Source organism: Chionomys nivalis, chromosome 10 (genome assembly GCF_950005125.1).
Source record: "Chionomys nivalis chromosome 10, mChiNiv1.1, whole genome shotgun sequence".
Lineage (NCBI taxonomy): Eukaryota > Metazoa > Chordata > Mammalia > Rodentia > Cricetidae > Chionomys > Chionomys nivalis.
In genome coordinates this window covers 10,234,944-10,248,495 of record NC_080095.1, presented here as the reverse complement: position 1 = coordinate 10,248,495, position 13,552 = coordinate 10,234,944, and the positions used below count along the sequence as shown (strand labels likewise).

At 38.7% G+C, this 13,552-nt stretch overlaps 1 gene segment (V, D, J or C); it reads right to left on the bottom strand.

Annotated features, from left to right (window-relative positions):
• Positions 1 to 5,180: 5,180 nt before the first annotated feature.
• Positions 5,181 to 10,646, bottom strand: LOC130882401 (Ig heavy chain V region 914-like; the record flags this gene model as incomplete). The annotated part of the segment is given in 3 exon segments: positions 5,181 to 5,227; positions 10,162 to 10,476; positions 10,574 to 10,646. Coding segments are annotated over 3 exon segments (408 nt in total), but the record flags the coding sequence as incomplete, so codon positions are not given.
• Between the last annotated feature and the right edge of the window lie 2,906 nt (positions 10,647 to 13,552).

The window sequence follows — 13,552 nt, the reverse complement described above, 5'->3', positions numbered from 1 at the left end:
ACAAGTGGCTGTGAATTTTGTGGTCTGAGGCCACAAACTACACCTGCATAGAAATCATTACATTGGACTACAAGAGGAAGGAAATTTTTATCAAAAAGCAAACGTTTAAAAATTGAATTTTAAAAAATGATAATGACTGTACCATTTTATGGAATCCTATGTGTTTAGAAATAGGAAACTGTAGATAATACATTTTCTAACATAATTTTGGAAAATCACATTAATTCAGGGAATTTGTGGTCTGTCTATTGCATATGAAAAATAAGGTTGATGAATTAGAGATTATTTAAAATTCCTGAGTTTCCTTACCAAACTTACAATGCCTGTCATGATTACTGACTTCTATTAAAATGCGTGTATCTACAATCACACACACACACGTACACACACGTGTATGTGTGTGTGTGATTGTGTATATATATACATATAGCAAATTCATGTTCTGATTTGTATAGAACAAGAAACAAGATTAACTTAGAGGATTTGTGGAAAAAATCTGTTTAATGTAACAATAAAAACAAGTTTATCATAATATAACAGACATGCAGATATGACAGGGGTTGCTAGAATTCCTTGGTTATAAGAGGAAGTAATAGGTTCCATCATTAGAACATTGGCTTGTGCATCATATTCTAGAACTTCATAACTTCTGAAGTACTGATCTAATGTTCCTGCAATGTCCCCATTTGTCCTCAGAGCTCTCTGGTGCTCCTGAGTGTTTCTGTAAGGAGGTTTCTGCTCAAGCTTATACTGTCATGGGCAGAGAAATAGGGGGCTATGTATTCAGTTTGTAGATTATTCGGTTTTATATCTTGGCAGTATCCCTGTTAATATTGAAACAGGCTTTGAGAGCTGAATTATAATCAGTGCTTCTACCAATTCATATTGCTTCCATCCACTCCAGACTTATTTCCAGAGACATGCAGAATCAGCTTACCCTATACCTGGATTATGAGAACCCAGAAACAGTGCAGGTGAGAGACAGCATATATGAGAGATGCACTAGGACAGGTCCTTTCTCAGTCAGATGACCCTGTGGCATGGTATCTGGAGAAAAGCTACATTACTACCAGTCATGCATGCTACAGATGATGTGTCTAGGTGCCTCTTCTGAAACCTGGAAATAATTACAGGTAGGATAAGCATCCAGGTAGCAGAACAGTACCAGGCCAGCAATTCTCTGCTGGAGGATCTAGGCCTGGAACTTCAGCCTGAGTCTGAGGCCTACTTTAAATTGGGGAAGATTTCTGACAGAATAAAAGAAAGCAAAGGACTTGCATTTTTTTCTTCCAAATGACTGTTTTTTGTCACATGCTGTTTTGATAAAAATAAATGTATACTCAGGAACAAGATCTTTGCCCAGTCTGGATTTCCAAGTCTGAAATACAAGAGAACCATTTAGAAGAAAAACAAGGGAATATTTATAATGGGTCTGCATTCATGTAGTGCAGGGAAAATAGTGTGCCGTGTCCTAAATGCACATTTACAACTGTGTAACTTCTAGCAGAAGATCAAAGATGCATTAGATCCTTGGGAATCAGAAATACTGCTTAAGAAATGACTGAAAATTCTTCTTTTTGGTATCAGTGGAGACACCTTATTCTCATCAATCATCTAAAAATTCACTTTGTGAGGAAGCAGATCACTAACATTTAGTGCATTTCAGATGTTTATTTGAGAGGAGACCCAAGGAAGTTATTTGGGTCCATCTCACTAGGGTCAGACTGTTCCCCTTTACATTAGAGTCATCATACCGAGGGACTAGTCTTTGTACCTCTTGATTCCAATCTCACTATCTATCTAAATATATTTTATCTATCCTTCCTCTTCAGCTTGTAGCACATAAGAAAATCATGTTTCTAAGCACGATTATTGCATTGTTGATATATCAGAAGGTCCATGGGTAATTGTAAAAGAACATTTATAAATGATATTTGGGAATATGGGCATAGATTTATCCAAACTGCGTCAAGCTAATTGGAAGATCTATTAATCAGGTGCTTCATGGTATATCCTGTATACTAGGTTTATCTCAGTCAGCAGATGGGTGAAGGAATTTTTTGAGGATGCTGATGGCAACCTTTCATGAGGCCTTGGTCCATGAAACCACATTGGCTGTAGGCAATCCACAGGTTCTCATCCTTGGAGATTCTAATCAGAGTACATCTCTGGCAGAGAATCCATGGCTTCTCTGAATCTGCCCTTCTTCCTCCCAGCATTCAGTTCTGTTTCTCCCACCTACCTAAGTTCCATCCTATCAACTAGGCCACAGCAGTTTCTTTATTCATTAACCAATGAAAGCAACATGCAAACAGAATGAACTCCTACAGCATTTCCCCTTTTCTATTTAAACAAAAAGGAAGGCTTTAAGTTTAACATAGTGAAATTACATATAACAAAACAGTTATCAAGCAAGAATTATAGCTACAATATTTATATCTACTTTTTATTTTATTGTAACTAAGGAAAGCTATTAATTCTTTAACTCCATCAAAGACTTCAGAAGGATATAATATTACCTATATAAACTGGAAGTGCATTATAAACAATTTCCAAAACTCTAGAATTGACAGAGACATCTTGCTGCCTGGACAGCCACTCAAAGTTCTTCTATACCATTGGGGCATTCTCTTCAGCCTACAGGCCATAATATCCAGCAGACTTTTTCACGAAGCAGGAGATTTTAAAGACAGTTCAGTCACTTTCTTCTGTATCTTGCAAAATGTCTTGCAGACTCTTTCATGAAGCAGAAACCCCAAAAGATCATCTCACCTTTAGTCAAGTTCAGCAGTCATTTTTCTGTGGGTACTGCATGTCCAGTATAGCAGTTAAGGCAAGAGCAGTTTCTTGCCCAAATGGCTAACCAACTCCATAAAGAGCCCTTTAATGTCTATCCTCCTCTTGGAGTAGCTTGGTGCTGCCAGTAACAGATGAGACTCATTGTCAAGAAAAGTCCTAAGTTATTAAAACATTTAAATGCCATATTTTGAAGGTCTATGAAAGATTTGAAGAATACTTACCTAACTGAAATGTACCTCTATACATCTAGAAAATCTAACTAACATGACTACAAATGACTATTATAGATTATCTGTTAACCTATTTTTATATACTTTACATTTTTTAAATGAACTATACAATCACAATACCTTAATCAAGAGCAGAAATATACATATAATAAAATTGACCTTAAAATTGTATCAATAAATCAAGATCCATACCAATGCAAATTATTTATATCTATATCATATTCCCCTTTAAATGTAAATGAACATATAAATGATATTTGGAAATATTGGCAGAGATTTATCCATACTGCTTCATGCTAATTGGGGGCACTGTTAATCAGGTCTTTCACAGTGTATCCTGTGTGCTAGGTTTATCTCAGTCAGCAGTTGGGAGAATACATGGGGAATTGAGTACCTTGAGTTGAGGATCAGTATAGAAAGTTTGTAGGAGATGAAGGTCTTTGTTCTTATTCTTGATAATGTAAACCACCATGAAACAGAAGTGCAAAGCTGAATTTAAACCTTGTTGTCTTTGTAGATTATGCTGTTGTTAAGGGCAAACAGGCAACACTCCCTCATTAGAGTCTCAAATGACACCTTTCCTTGTTTCATTTTGTGGTTATAAAATTTCCTGAGAAAATCAATGAGAAGGGGAACAGATTTATTTTGTGTCAAACTTCAACAGCACAGTTCATTGTGACAGAGAGTCAGTACAACAGGAACTTAAAGGAGTTGGTTTCTACCATCCTTAATCATGAACTAGAAGATGAATGAGTGTTGAATAGTGTCTCAGATGTCCACAATCTCTTACTCATAGTAGAAATATTTACTAGAGGTTACACACAGGAATGACATTCATATTGATCGTAGAAAGAATGGGGTAATAAAATTGATGCAAGTGTGTGTTTGTATGTGTGTACATATGTATGTATGAAATAATATAACCTTACAGAAAGCAAGAAATTCTGATTTTTCATTGTCTTATGGACTCTACATTGAGCAGAAATTTCATGATCCAGAATAAGAACTGACTTAAGGATTTACCTGTATGTGCAGTAAAATAACATAAACACACAGAAAGAATTGAAGAGAAGGATGACTGTCATTTGATTGATGAGAAGACAAAATGGTAGGTGGTGATTACAGGGCTTTCTAATGTAGTCAGGTTTTTCTAAAGCAGTGGAAAGGGTATATAAAAAGAGATTAGTGAAATTTCTTACAGAATATGGTCTGTGTAGTACAAAAGTAAGAGTCTCACACTGGAGAAGATGGGAATCTGGTAATTGTTCAGACTACCTGAGCAGCTCAAATCTCACTACGAAATCCTGTAGGATTCCTCGAGAGCTACTGTTTTTCATTGATCTTGTTAATTTGTGTGTTCTCTCTCTGCCATTTGATTAGTTTGGATAGGGACTGGTCAATCTTGTTGATTTTCTCCAGGAACCAGCTTTTTGTTTGATTGATTCTTTGGATTGTTTCTGTGTTTCTATTTTGTTGATCTCAGCCTTCAGTTTGATAATTTCCTCTCTTCTATGCCTCCTGGGTGAATATGCTTCTTTTTTTCTAGAGCTTTCAGGTGTGCTGTTAGGTGACTGATGTGAGCTTTCTCCATTTTTATTATGTGGGCACTTAGTGTTATAAAATTTCTTCTTAGCACTGTTTTCATAGTGTCCCATAAATTTGAGTATGATGTGTCTTTATTTTCATTGAATTCAAGGACGACTTTAATTTCTTTCTTTATTTCTTTCCTGATCCAAAGGTGGTTAAGTAGGTGACTGTTCAGTTTTCATGTTAGAAAAGAAAGTGGGAAGTAGTCTACAACACATGGGCACAGGAGACCACTTGCTACGTAGAACCCCAGTAACACAGGCAATAAGAACAACAATGAATAAATGGAACATCCTGAAACTGAGAAGCTTCTGTAAAGCAAAGGACATTGTCATTAAGACAAAAAGGCAACCTACTGACTGGGAGAAGATCTTCACCAATCCCGCATCAGACAAAGGTCTGATCTCCAAAATATATAAAAAACTCAAGAAACTAGACATTAAAACTCTAATTAACCCAATTAAAAATGGGTACTGAATTGAACAGAGAATTCTCAACAGAAGAAATTCAAATGGCCAAAAGACACTTAAGGTCATGCTCAACCTCCTTAGCGATAAGGGAAATGCAAATTAAAACAACTTTGAGATACCATCTTACACCTGTCAGAATGGCTAAAATCAAAAACACCAATGATAGCCTTTGCTGGAGAGGTTGTGGAGAAAGGGGCACACTCACTCATTGCTGGTGGGAATGCAAACTTGTGCAACCACTTTGGAAATCAGTGTGGCGATTTCTCAGGAAATTTGGGATCAACCTACCCCAAGATCCAGTAATACCACTATTGGGAATATACAAAAGAGATGCCCCATCAAATGACAAAAGTATCTGTTCAACTTTGTTCATAGCAGCATTGTTTGTAATAGCCAAAACCTGGAAACAACCTAGATGCCCTTCAATGGAGGAAGGGATGAAGAAAGTGTGGAATATATACATATTAGAGTACTACTCAGTGGTAAAAAACAATGATTTCTCGAATTTTGCGTGCAAATGGATGGAAATAGAAAACACTATCCTGAGTGAGGTATCCCAGACCCAAAAAGAGAAACATGGGATGTACTCACTCATAATCGGTTCACAGGTGTCCAGGGAGATGTCCCCAGCTGGTACCTTGGGCAACTGAGAGAGGGAACCTGAAATGACCCTATCCTATACTGATGAATATCTTACATATCACCTTAGAACCTTCATCTGGCAATGAATCGAGCTAGAGACAGAAACTCAATTTGGAGCAATGGTCTGAGCTCTTAAGGTCCAAATGAGGAGCAGAAGGAGGGAGAACATGAGCAAGGAAGTCAGGACCACGAGGAGTGCACCCACCCACTGTGACAGTGGAACTGATTTATTGGGAGCCCACCAAGGCCAGCTGGTCTGGGACTGAATAAGCATGGGTTGAAACTGGACTCTCTGAGCATGGCGGACAATGAAGGCTGATGAGAAGCCAAGGACAATGGCACTAGGTTTCTATCCTAATACATGAACTGGCTTTGTGGGAGCTTAGCCTGTTTAGACGCTCACCTTCCTGGACCTAGATAGAAGACCTTCGCCTTCCCGCAGGACAGAGAATTTGGACTGCTCTTCAGTATCCAGAAGGAGGGGGAATGGTGTGGGGGGAGGAGAAGAGGAGTGGGGATAGGGGAAGGGGAGGGGGGAGGAGGCAATATTTGGGAGGAGGGGAGGGAAATGGGAAACGGGGAGCAGGTGGAAATTTTAATTAAAAAAGAAGAAAAAAAAGAAAAAAAAGAATGTATAAGGTTGGTAGGGACCCATGTTTGGAAGATGTAGGAGGAGCTGGGTGGAAAACATCCTACATAGGGATCCTAAACAGAAAGAATAAAGAAAATTAGTAGAAACTGTATAGCTGAGGCTTAAAACAAAAATTCAGAAAGCAAATGATTAAGGAACACTGGTAAATATCAAATAACTTGGTAGGCAACTTTATCTGGGACCGTCTTCCCATCCAGCTAAGAACTGGTGGGGTCCTTCAATTATGTAAAAAAATCTATTTGTAGATAATCCTATAAATGATTTGTAAAATATCTTTTTACATTTAGTTAGTTGTTACTTTCCTCTAAGCTGACAATATCCCGTCATCAATCAGAATTGGGGGGAAACATATCATCCTTGCCCCATCCTTTCAGGTCTCATGCTGCCGGAAAAGTTATTCTGGTGTTAGACTATACATATGTATCATCTAGGTATCCCCTTTTCTTTAAAATTATCTATAATAAATCAGAGGACATATTGAAGAGAAGAGAATTTCAAGGGCATTTCTATCAACAATTGTTACTTCTTTTCTACTCCAGAGGTAAAATTTTGCCTGTGCCTATTTGTTTAATAATTTATTTACCTTAATGTGAATATGTGAAATCTTTTAACTAACATTGGTAGGCTCTCCATAAAAGTTTTGGATATTCTTGGTCAAAAGTGAAAACCTGGGATTAGAATAGAGGTATTGGTTCTGAAATATTTTACGTTCAACAAACTCATTAAAATTTTATCTTATTCATCTATTTCAGGAGCAGCCATGTGAGCTGATTCTCACGCTGACCCTGGAAAATATGACAGTGGAACCTATGAGTTCTACATAGTGTGGAGTTGTTCAATTCATGGTTATGTGTTCCTCTGTCAGGATTCTAAGAATGTAGTCAATGTGGTCTCCAAAGCTTCATCACACACTAATGCTGTCACTGCCTGAATTTCAGGAAAATCCTCAGGCTCAGGTGAAAAGATTCTTGTTTCCTTTTTAAACCACCCCAAGTCTATGATGCATTAACATTAAGCCCACAGCCAACATGGCTTCTCTGAAAACACTTCACTATCTCCCACATGAGACACCCACTCTTCATGTCACCAACAACAGAGAGTGCAGAGGAGTAATTCTGGGAGCAACAAAAGCACCAACAAAAGCACAAACTGTGAAAATCATTGAACTCAGTTGTCTATGGGAAGGACTGAAGAGAGACGAACCAGGGGCTGGAGCCGTTGTCTGCTGGGATGTGCGTATTTGTGTCTGAGAATTTTGTGGTCTGAGTTGCACAATATGCCTATAGAAGAAGCAGTAGTTTGGATTTCGAAGTGCAAGCTAATTTTTACCAAAATGCTAATGTTCAAAAATAGAATCTTGCAACAATTATAACAACTGTACACTTTTATAGGATCCTCTTAGTTTAAAAGTAAAAAACTGTTATTGTCCATTTTCTAAAGTAACTTTGGAAATTAACATCAATTTAGGGCAGTTGTGGTTTCTCTGTCACACGTTTAGAAAAAAAAGAGGATGAAAAAAGATTATTCAAAATTCTTAAACTGTCTTACAACATCAGCAATCAGCAATTTTCCCAATTTCATACTCATGATGAAATATATATATATGCATATATATACACATATATGTATATATGATGAACTGTATATATGGAATATATAAATTAATGTGCTGATTTGTCTGACAATGAGCAATTGGACATCTTAGAGGATTGTGTGGGAACACAGATGATTAGTGTGTAATTAAAATCAAGATAAATAGGCTATGACAAGTAAAGGAAACTCTAGAAGATTTCGTTGTGTAAAAGAAAAAAAAATCAAAGGTTAGGGCATCAAACTTGTACAACCACTTTGGAAATCAGTGTGGCGATTTCTCAGGAAATTTGAGATCAACCTACCCCAAGATCCAGTAATACCACTCTTGGGAATATACCCAAGAGATGCCCTATCATATGACCAAAGCATTTGTTCAACTATGTTCATAGCAGCATTGTTTGTAATAGCCAGAACCTGGAAATAACCTAGATGCCCTTCAATGGAAGAATGGATGAAGAAAGTGTGGAATATATACATATTAGAGTCCTACTCAGCGGTATAAAACAATGACATCGTGAATTTGGCATGCAAATGGATGGAAATAGAAAACATTATCCTGAGTGAGGTAACACAGACACAAAAAGAAGATCATGGGGTGTACTCACTCATAATTGGTTTCTAGCCATGGATAGGGGGCCTCTGAGTCTATAATATGTGGTCCTAGAGAAGCTAAATAAGAAGGTGAACCCAAAGAAAAACATACAGTATTCTGCCTGGATAGGGGAAGTAGACAAGATTGCTGGGCAAAAACTGAGAACTTGCGGGTGAGGTGGCATGGGGCTAAGGGGAAATGGGGTGAGAAACATGAGAAGGGGAGATGGGGGGAGCTTGGGGGAATGGGATGGTTGGGATATAGGAAGGGTGGATACGGGAGCAGAGAATTATATATTCTAATTAAGGGAGCCATCATAGGGTTGGCAAGAAACTTGACTCTAGAGGGGCTCGCAGGTGTCCAGGGAGATGTCCCCAGCTCGTACCTTGGGCAACTGAAATGACCCTATCCTATACTGATGAATATCTTGCATATCACCTTAGAACATTCATCTGGCGATGGATCGAGATAGAGACAGAGACCCAATTTGGAGCCACGGACTGAGCTCTTAAGGTCCAAATGAGGAGCAGAAGGAGGGAGAACATGAGCAAGGAAGTCAGGACCACGAGGGGTGCACCCACCCACTGTGACAGTGGAACTGGTCTATTGGGAGCGCACCAAGGCCAGCTGGACTGGGACTGAATAAGCACGGGGTGAAACCGGACTCTGAACATGGCGGACAATGAAGGCTGATGAGAAGCCAAGGAAATGACACTAGGTTTCGATCCTAATACATGAACTGGCTTTGTGGGAGCCTAGCCTGTTTGGATGCTCACCTTCCTGGACCTAGATAGAAGTGGGAGGACCTTGGACTTCCTGCAGGGCAGGGAATTTGGACTGCTCTTCAGTATCATGAGGGAGGGGGAATGGAGTGGAGGGAGGTGGAGAGGAGTGAGGAGAGGGGGAGGGAAGCGGGGGGAGGGGGCGATGTGGGAGGAGGGGGAGGGAAATGGGAAATGGGGAGGAGGCGGAAATTTTAATTAAAAAAGAATAAAATAAAGAAAAATAATAAAAAAATAAAACCTTTGAATCAGAAAAAAAAAAAAAGAAAGAAATGGGTGTGACAGCAATTCAGGTGTACCATATAGGGAATGTGGAGACTGGACAATCACTGTGAATAACTGGAAAATCAGACAATCCAGTCGTTGAGATCCAGGCCCACAGTTAGTATTTATCTCAAAACAAGTGTTGCAGATTGTTAGAGAAATGCTTCATACCTCAGCACACACACACACACACACACACACACACACTCAGAAGTGAGGGAGAAAGAGTGAGAGTGAGAGAGATTGAGATAGACACAGGTAGACAGAGGGTAACAGGGAGAAACAGTATAATAAATAAACACACACAACAGAACAGGAAACAGAAATTCGAATAAGCAATTGGACATTCAAGGATTACTACACACAATATCTGTAGAGAAAATCCCTAAGTGTGATATGGAGAGACAGTGCAGACACAGAGAAGTCCTGTCTTCCATATTTCTCTGAGGAGGCTCTTCTGTGACCTAGATTTCTAAGTGCTCTCAGCGCCCCCTGCTGGTCCTGTGTTCCCCACAGGCATGTTTTTGTCTGAGTTCACAGTAACATTCACTCATTGTGTTTCTTGCACAGTAATACATAGCTGTGTCTTCAGACCTCAGTCCGCTCATTTCCAGGTACAGAGTGTTCTTGGCATTGTCTCTGGAGATTGTGAACCGGCCCTTCACAGCGTCGATATACCAGGTGCTACCACCACCACTGCTAATGTATGCGACCCACTCCAACCCCTTCCCGGGAGCCTGGCGGACCCAGCCCATTGCATAACTACTAAAGGTGAATCCAGAGGCTGCACAGGAGAGTTTCAGGGACTTTCCAGGCTGCACTAAGTCTCCCCCAGACTCCAGCAACTGCACCTCACACTGGCCACCTGTAAACACAAAGAATTCTGGTTAAAAAACTGACACAGAAGAATTTTTTCTTTCTCATGTCCACACAACACACAGCATCTCATCTTTATGAATTACCTTTTAAAATAAGGACAAAGAAAACCAGTATGAACCCCAAGTCCATGGTAAGTGGCCCGTGTTCAGTGCTGACAACTGACTGGGAGGACTTGGGAATCCAGGGCTGGTCTCCTTTTCCAGAGCTGAAGGGTCAGGACATGTCTGGTTTTTATAGGCAAAAGATGGCTTATTTGCATATCTTCCTGACATAGCAGGCTCTGTAGTTGGGCCTGGTCAGAAGGCAGTACTCAGAGCAGATATAAGACCTCAAACACACTGATGACAGTTATAGAAATTGAAGCATTAATGTAGCTCTGTATACATAATAACCTTGTTAGGGATTCACCACACTTTATTCTAGTTCTCTTTTTACCATATGTATGGAAAATGCTGTGTTTCCACACCATCATGTCTCTTTAGGGTCAATGTGAAATAGAAAATCTCCACACACAGCTGTGTTTCTAAATATCAGCTCTGTCTGTCCCTCTGTCTCTGCTGGACATGGCTTCTTCCTGAGGTGAATCCTGACAGGAACACTTGAAACTTTTCTGAAATCTGCTCAGTTCTGAGTGGTGCTATCATATGCCTCAATGGACTTTGGCAAGTGATACATTCATTGTTCTGCCTGTCTTCCTCTCAGTGGAGACATATTTGTATTTGCAACACTTAGTTGTTTGCATCCTGAAGTTCTCTCTATGATTACTTTGTTCTTCCCACTCTGCCAATCCCAACTCAACACCAGGAAACACATGGCTGTTTTCATGTTAACTTAGGTCACTTTTATTTCTGCATATTTATATTTTCATCATAATGGGGACATTTAACAATTGTCTATAACCAAACACAAAACTTTTACATCAATTTTGTATTTTCAGAAGGCTTTGTTTTTATTTTCCCAAACTCTAGTGTTTTGCTTTCTACCCACTCAGTTTCTTTTTCTCACTACACCCAACTTTTTCTTTGAAAACCATTGTGTTACCCTGTGTTTTTTCCTCTTGTCCTTCACTTAAGATGCCTTTTCCTGTATTGACTTCCATTCTAGTTCCAAGTCTACACAGCAGAAGCCAGTACACCAAACACACAGAGTCTCAGACACACAGTCTGGATTCTCTATAAGGCAGAAACTCTCCTTCCTAATCTTCAATGTGTTGTGTGATATAAGATTTCCAATCTCATTCAAATTTCTACAAGGCTCAAAGAACATTGATGAAGCAGATGTGGGAAGATTGTGAGGTGTGGAGTCCAGGGAAGGCTGCTGTGAAATGTTGTCTTCTGGACATGACATGGATATCACAATCATGGACTCATAATGGTTGTTACTGTCTGTATAACCCAAATAGGTCCTGGTAGAGATAGGCCTGAAATTCCTTGGTCCTACTTTTTACAGAGGAGCAGTTGGAAATACATTTTTCTGTACAAGGGATATAGTCACTCTTTTTTGAAGGTATGGTCATTGGTATGTTTCCTATGTTGCAGTGCTTGGGTTCACATACATGTAGATTTGAACATCACTAACTATGCTTAAGTAAGTATAAGGTTGGTAGGAACCCATGTTTGGAATATGTGGGAGGAGCTGTGTAGAAAACATCACACGTAGTGATCATAAATAGAAGGAATAAAGAAGATTAGTAAAAACTGTATAGCTGAGACTTAATACAAAAAATCAGAAAGCAAGATTAAAGAATATTGGTAAATATCAAATAACTTGGTAGGCAGCTTTATTTGGGATCATCTTCCCATCCAGCTAAGAACTGGTGGGGTCCTTCAATTATGTATAAAAAATCTATTTGCAGATAATCCTATACATGATTTGTAAAATATCTTTTCACATTTGGTTAGCTGTTACTTTGCTCTAAGATGACAATATCCCATCATCAATCAGAATTAGGGAAAAAACATATCATTCCTTTCCCATCCTTTCATGGCTCATTGCAGAAACAGTTATTCTGGTGTTTGATTATATATATGTATCATGTAGGTATCCCCTTTTCTTTAAAATTATCCATAATGAATCAGAGGACATATTGAAGAGAAGAGAAATAAATTCAAGGGCATTTCTATAAACAACTATTACTTCTTTTCTACTCCAGAGGAAATATTTTGCCTGTGTCTATTTGTTTAATAATTTATTTACCTTAATGTGAATATGTGAAGTCTTTTAATACATATTTGTAGGCTCTCCATAAAAAGTTCCGGATAATCTAGGTCAAAAGTAAAAACCTGGGATTAGAATAGAGGTATTGGTCCTGATATATTTTAGGTCCAACAAACTCATTAAACTTTTACCCTATTCATTCATTTCAGGAACAACCATGTAAGCTAATCCTCACAGTGACCCTGGAAAATATGACAATGGAACCTTTGAGTTCAACATGATGTGGATTTGTTCAATTCATGGTTATGTATTCTTCTGTCAGGTTTCTAAAAATGTAGTCAATGTGATCTCCTAAGCTTCATCACACACTATTGGTGTCACTGCCTGAATTTCAGGAGAAGTCTCAGCCTCAGATGAAAAGATTCTCTTTTCCTTTTTAAATCTGCTCCAAGTCTGTAATCCATTAACATGGATCCCACAGCCAACATGGCTTCTCTGAAGACACTTCACTATCCCCCACATGAGACACCCACTCTTCATGCCACCAACAACAGAGAGAGCAGAGGAGTAATTTTTGGAGTAACGAAAGCACAAACTGTGAAAATCACAGAACTCAGTTGTCTATGAGAATGTTTAAAGAGAGATGAACCAGGAACTGGAGGTGATATCTGTTGGGATGTGCTTCATTGTGGTCAAGAAATTTGTGGTCTAAGTTGCACAATATGCCTATAGAGGAATCATTTGCTTGGATTTTGAAGTGCAACCTAATTTTTACCAAAATGCTAATGTTCAAAAATAGAATTTTGCAACAGTTATAACAACTGTACACTTTCATAAGGTCCTATTAGTTTAAAAGTAAAAAAAAAAATAAATAAATAAATAAATAAAACTTTGGAAATTAACAT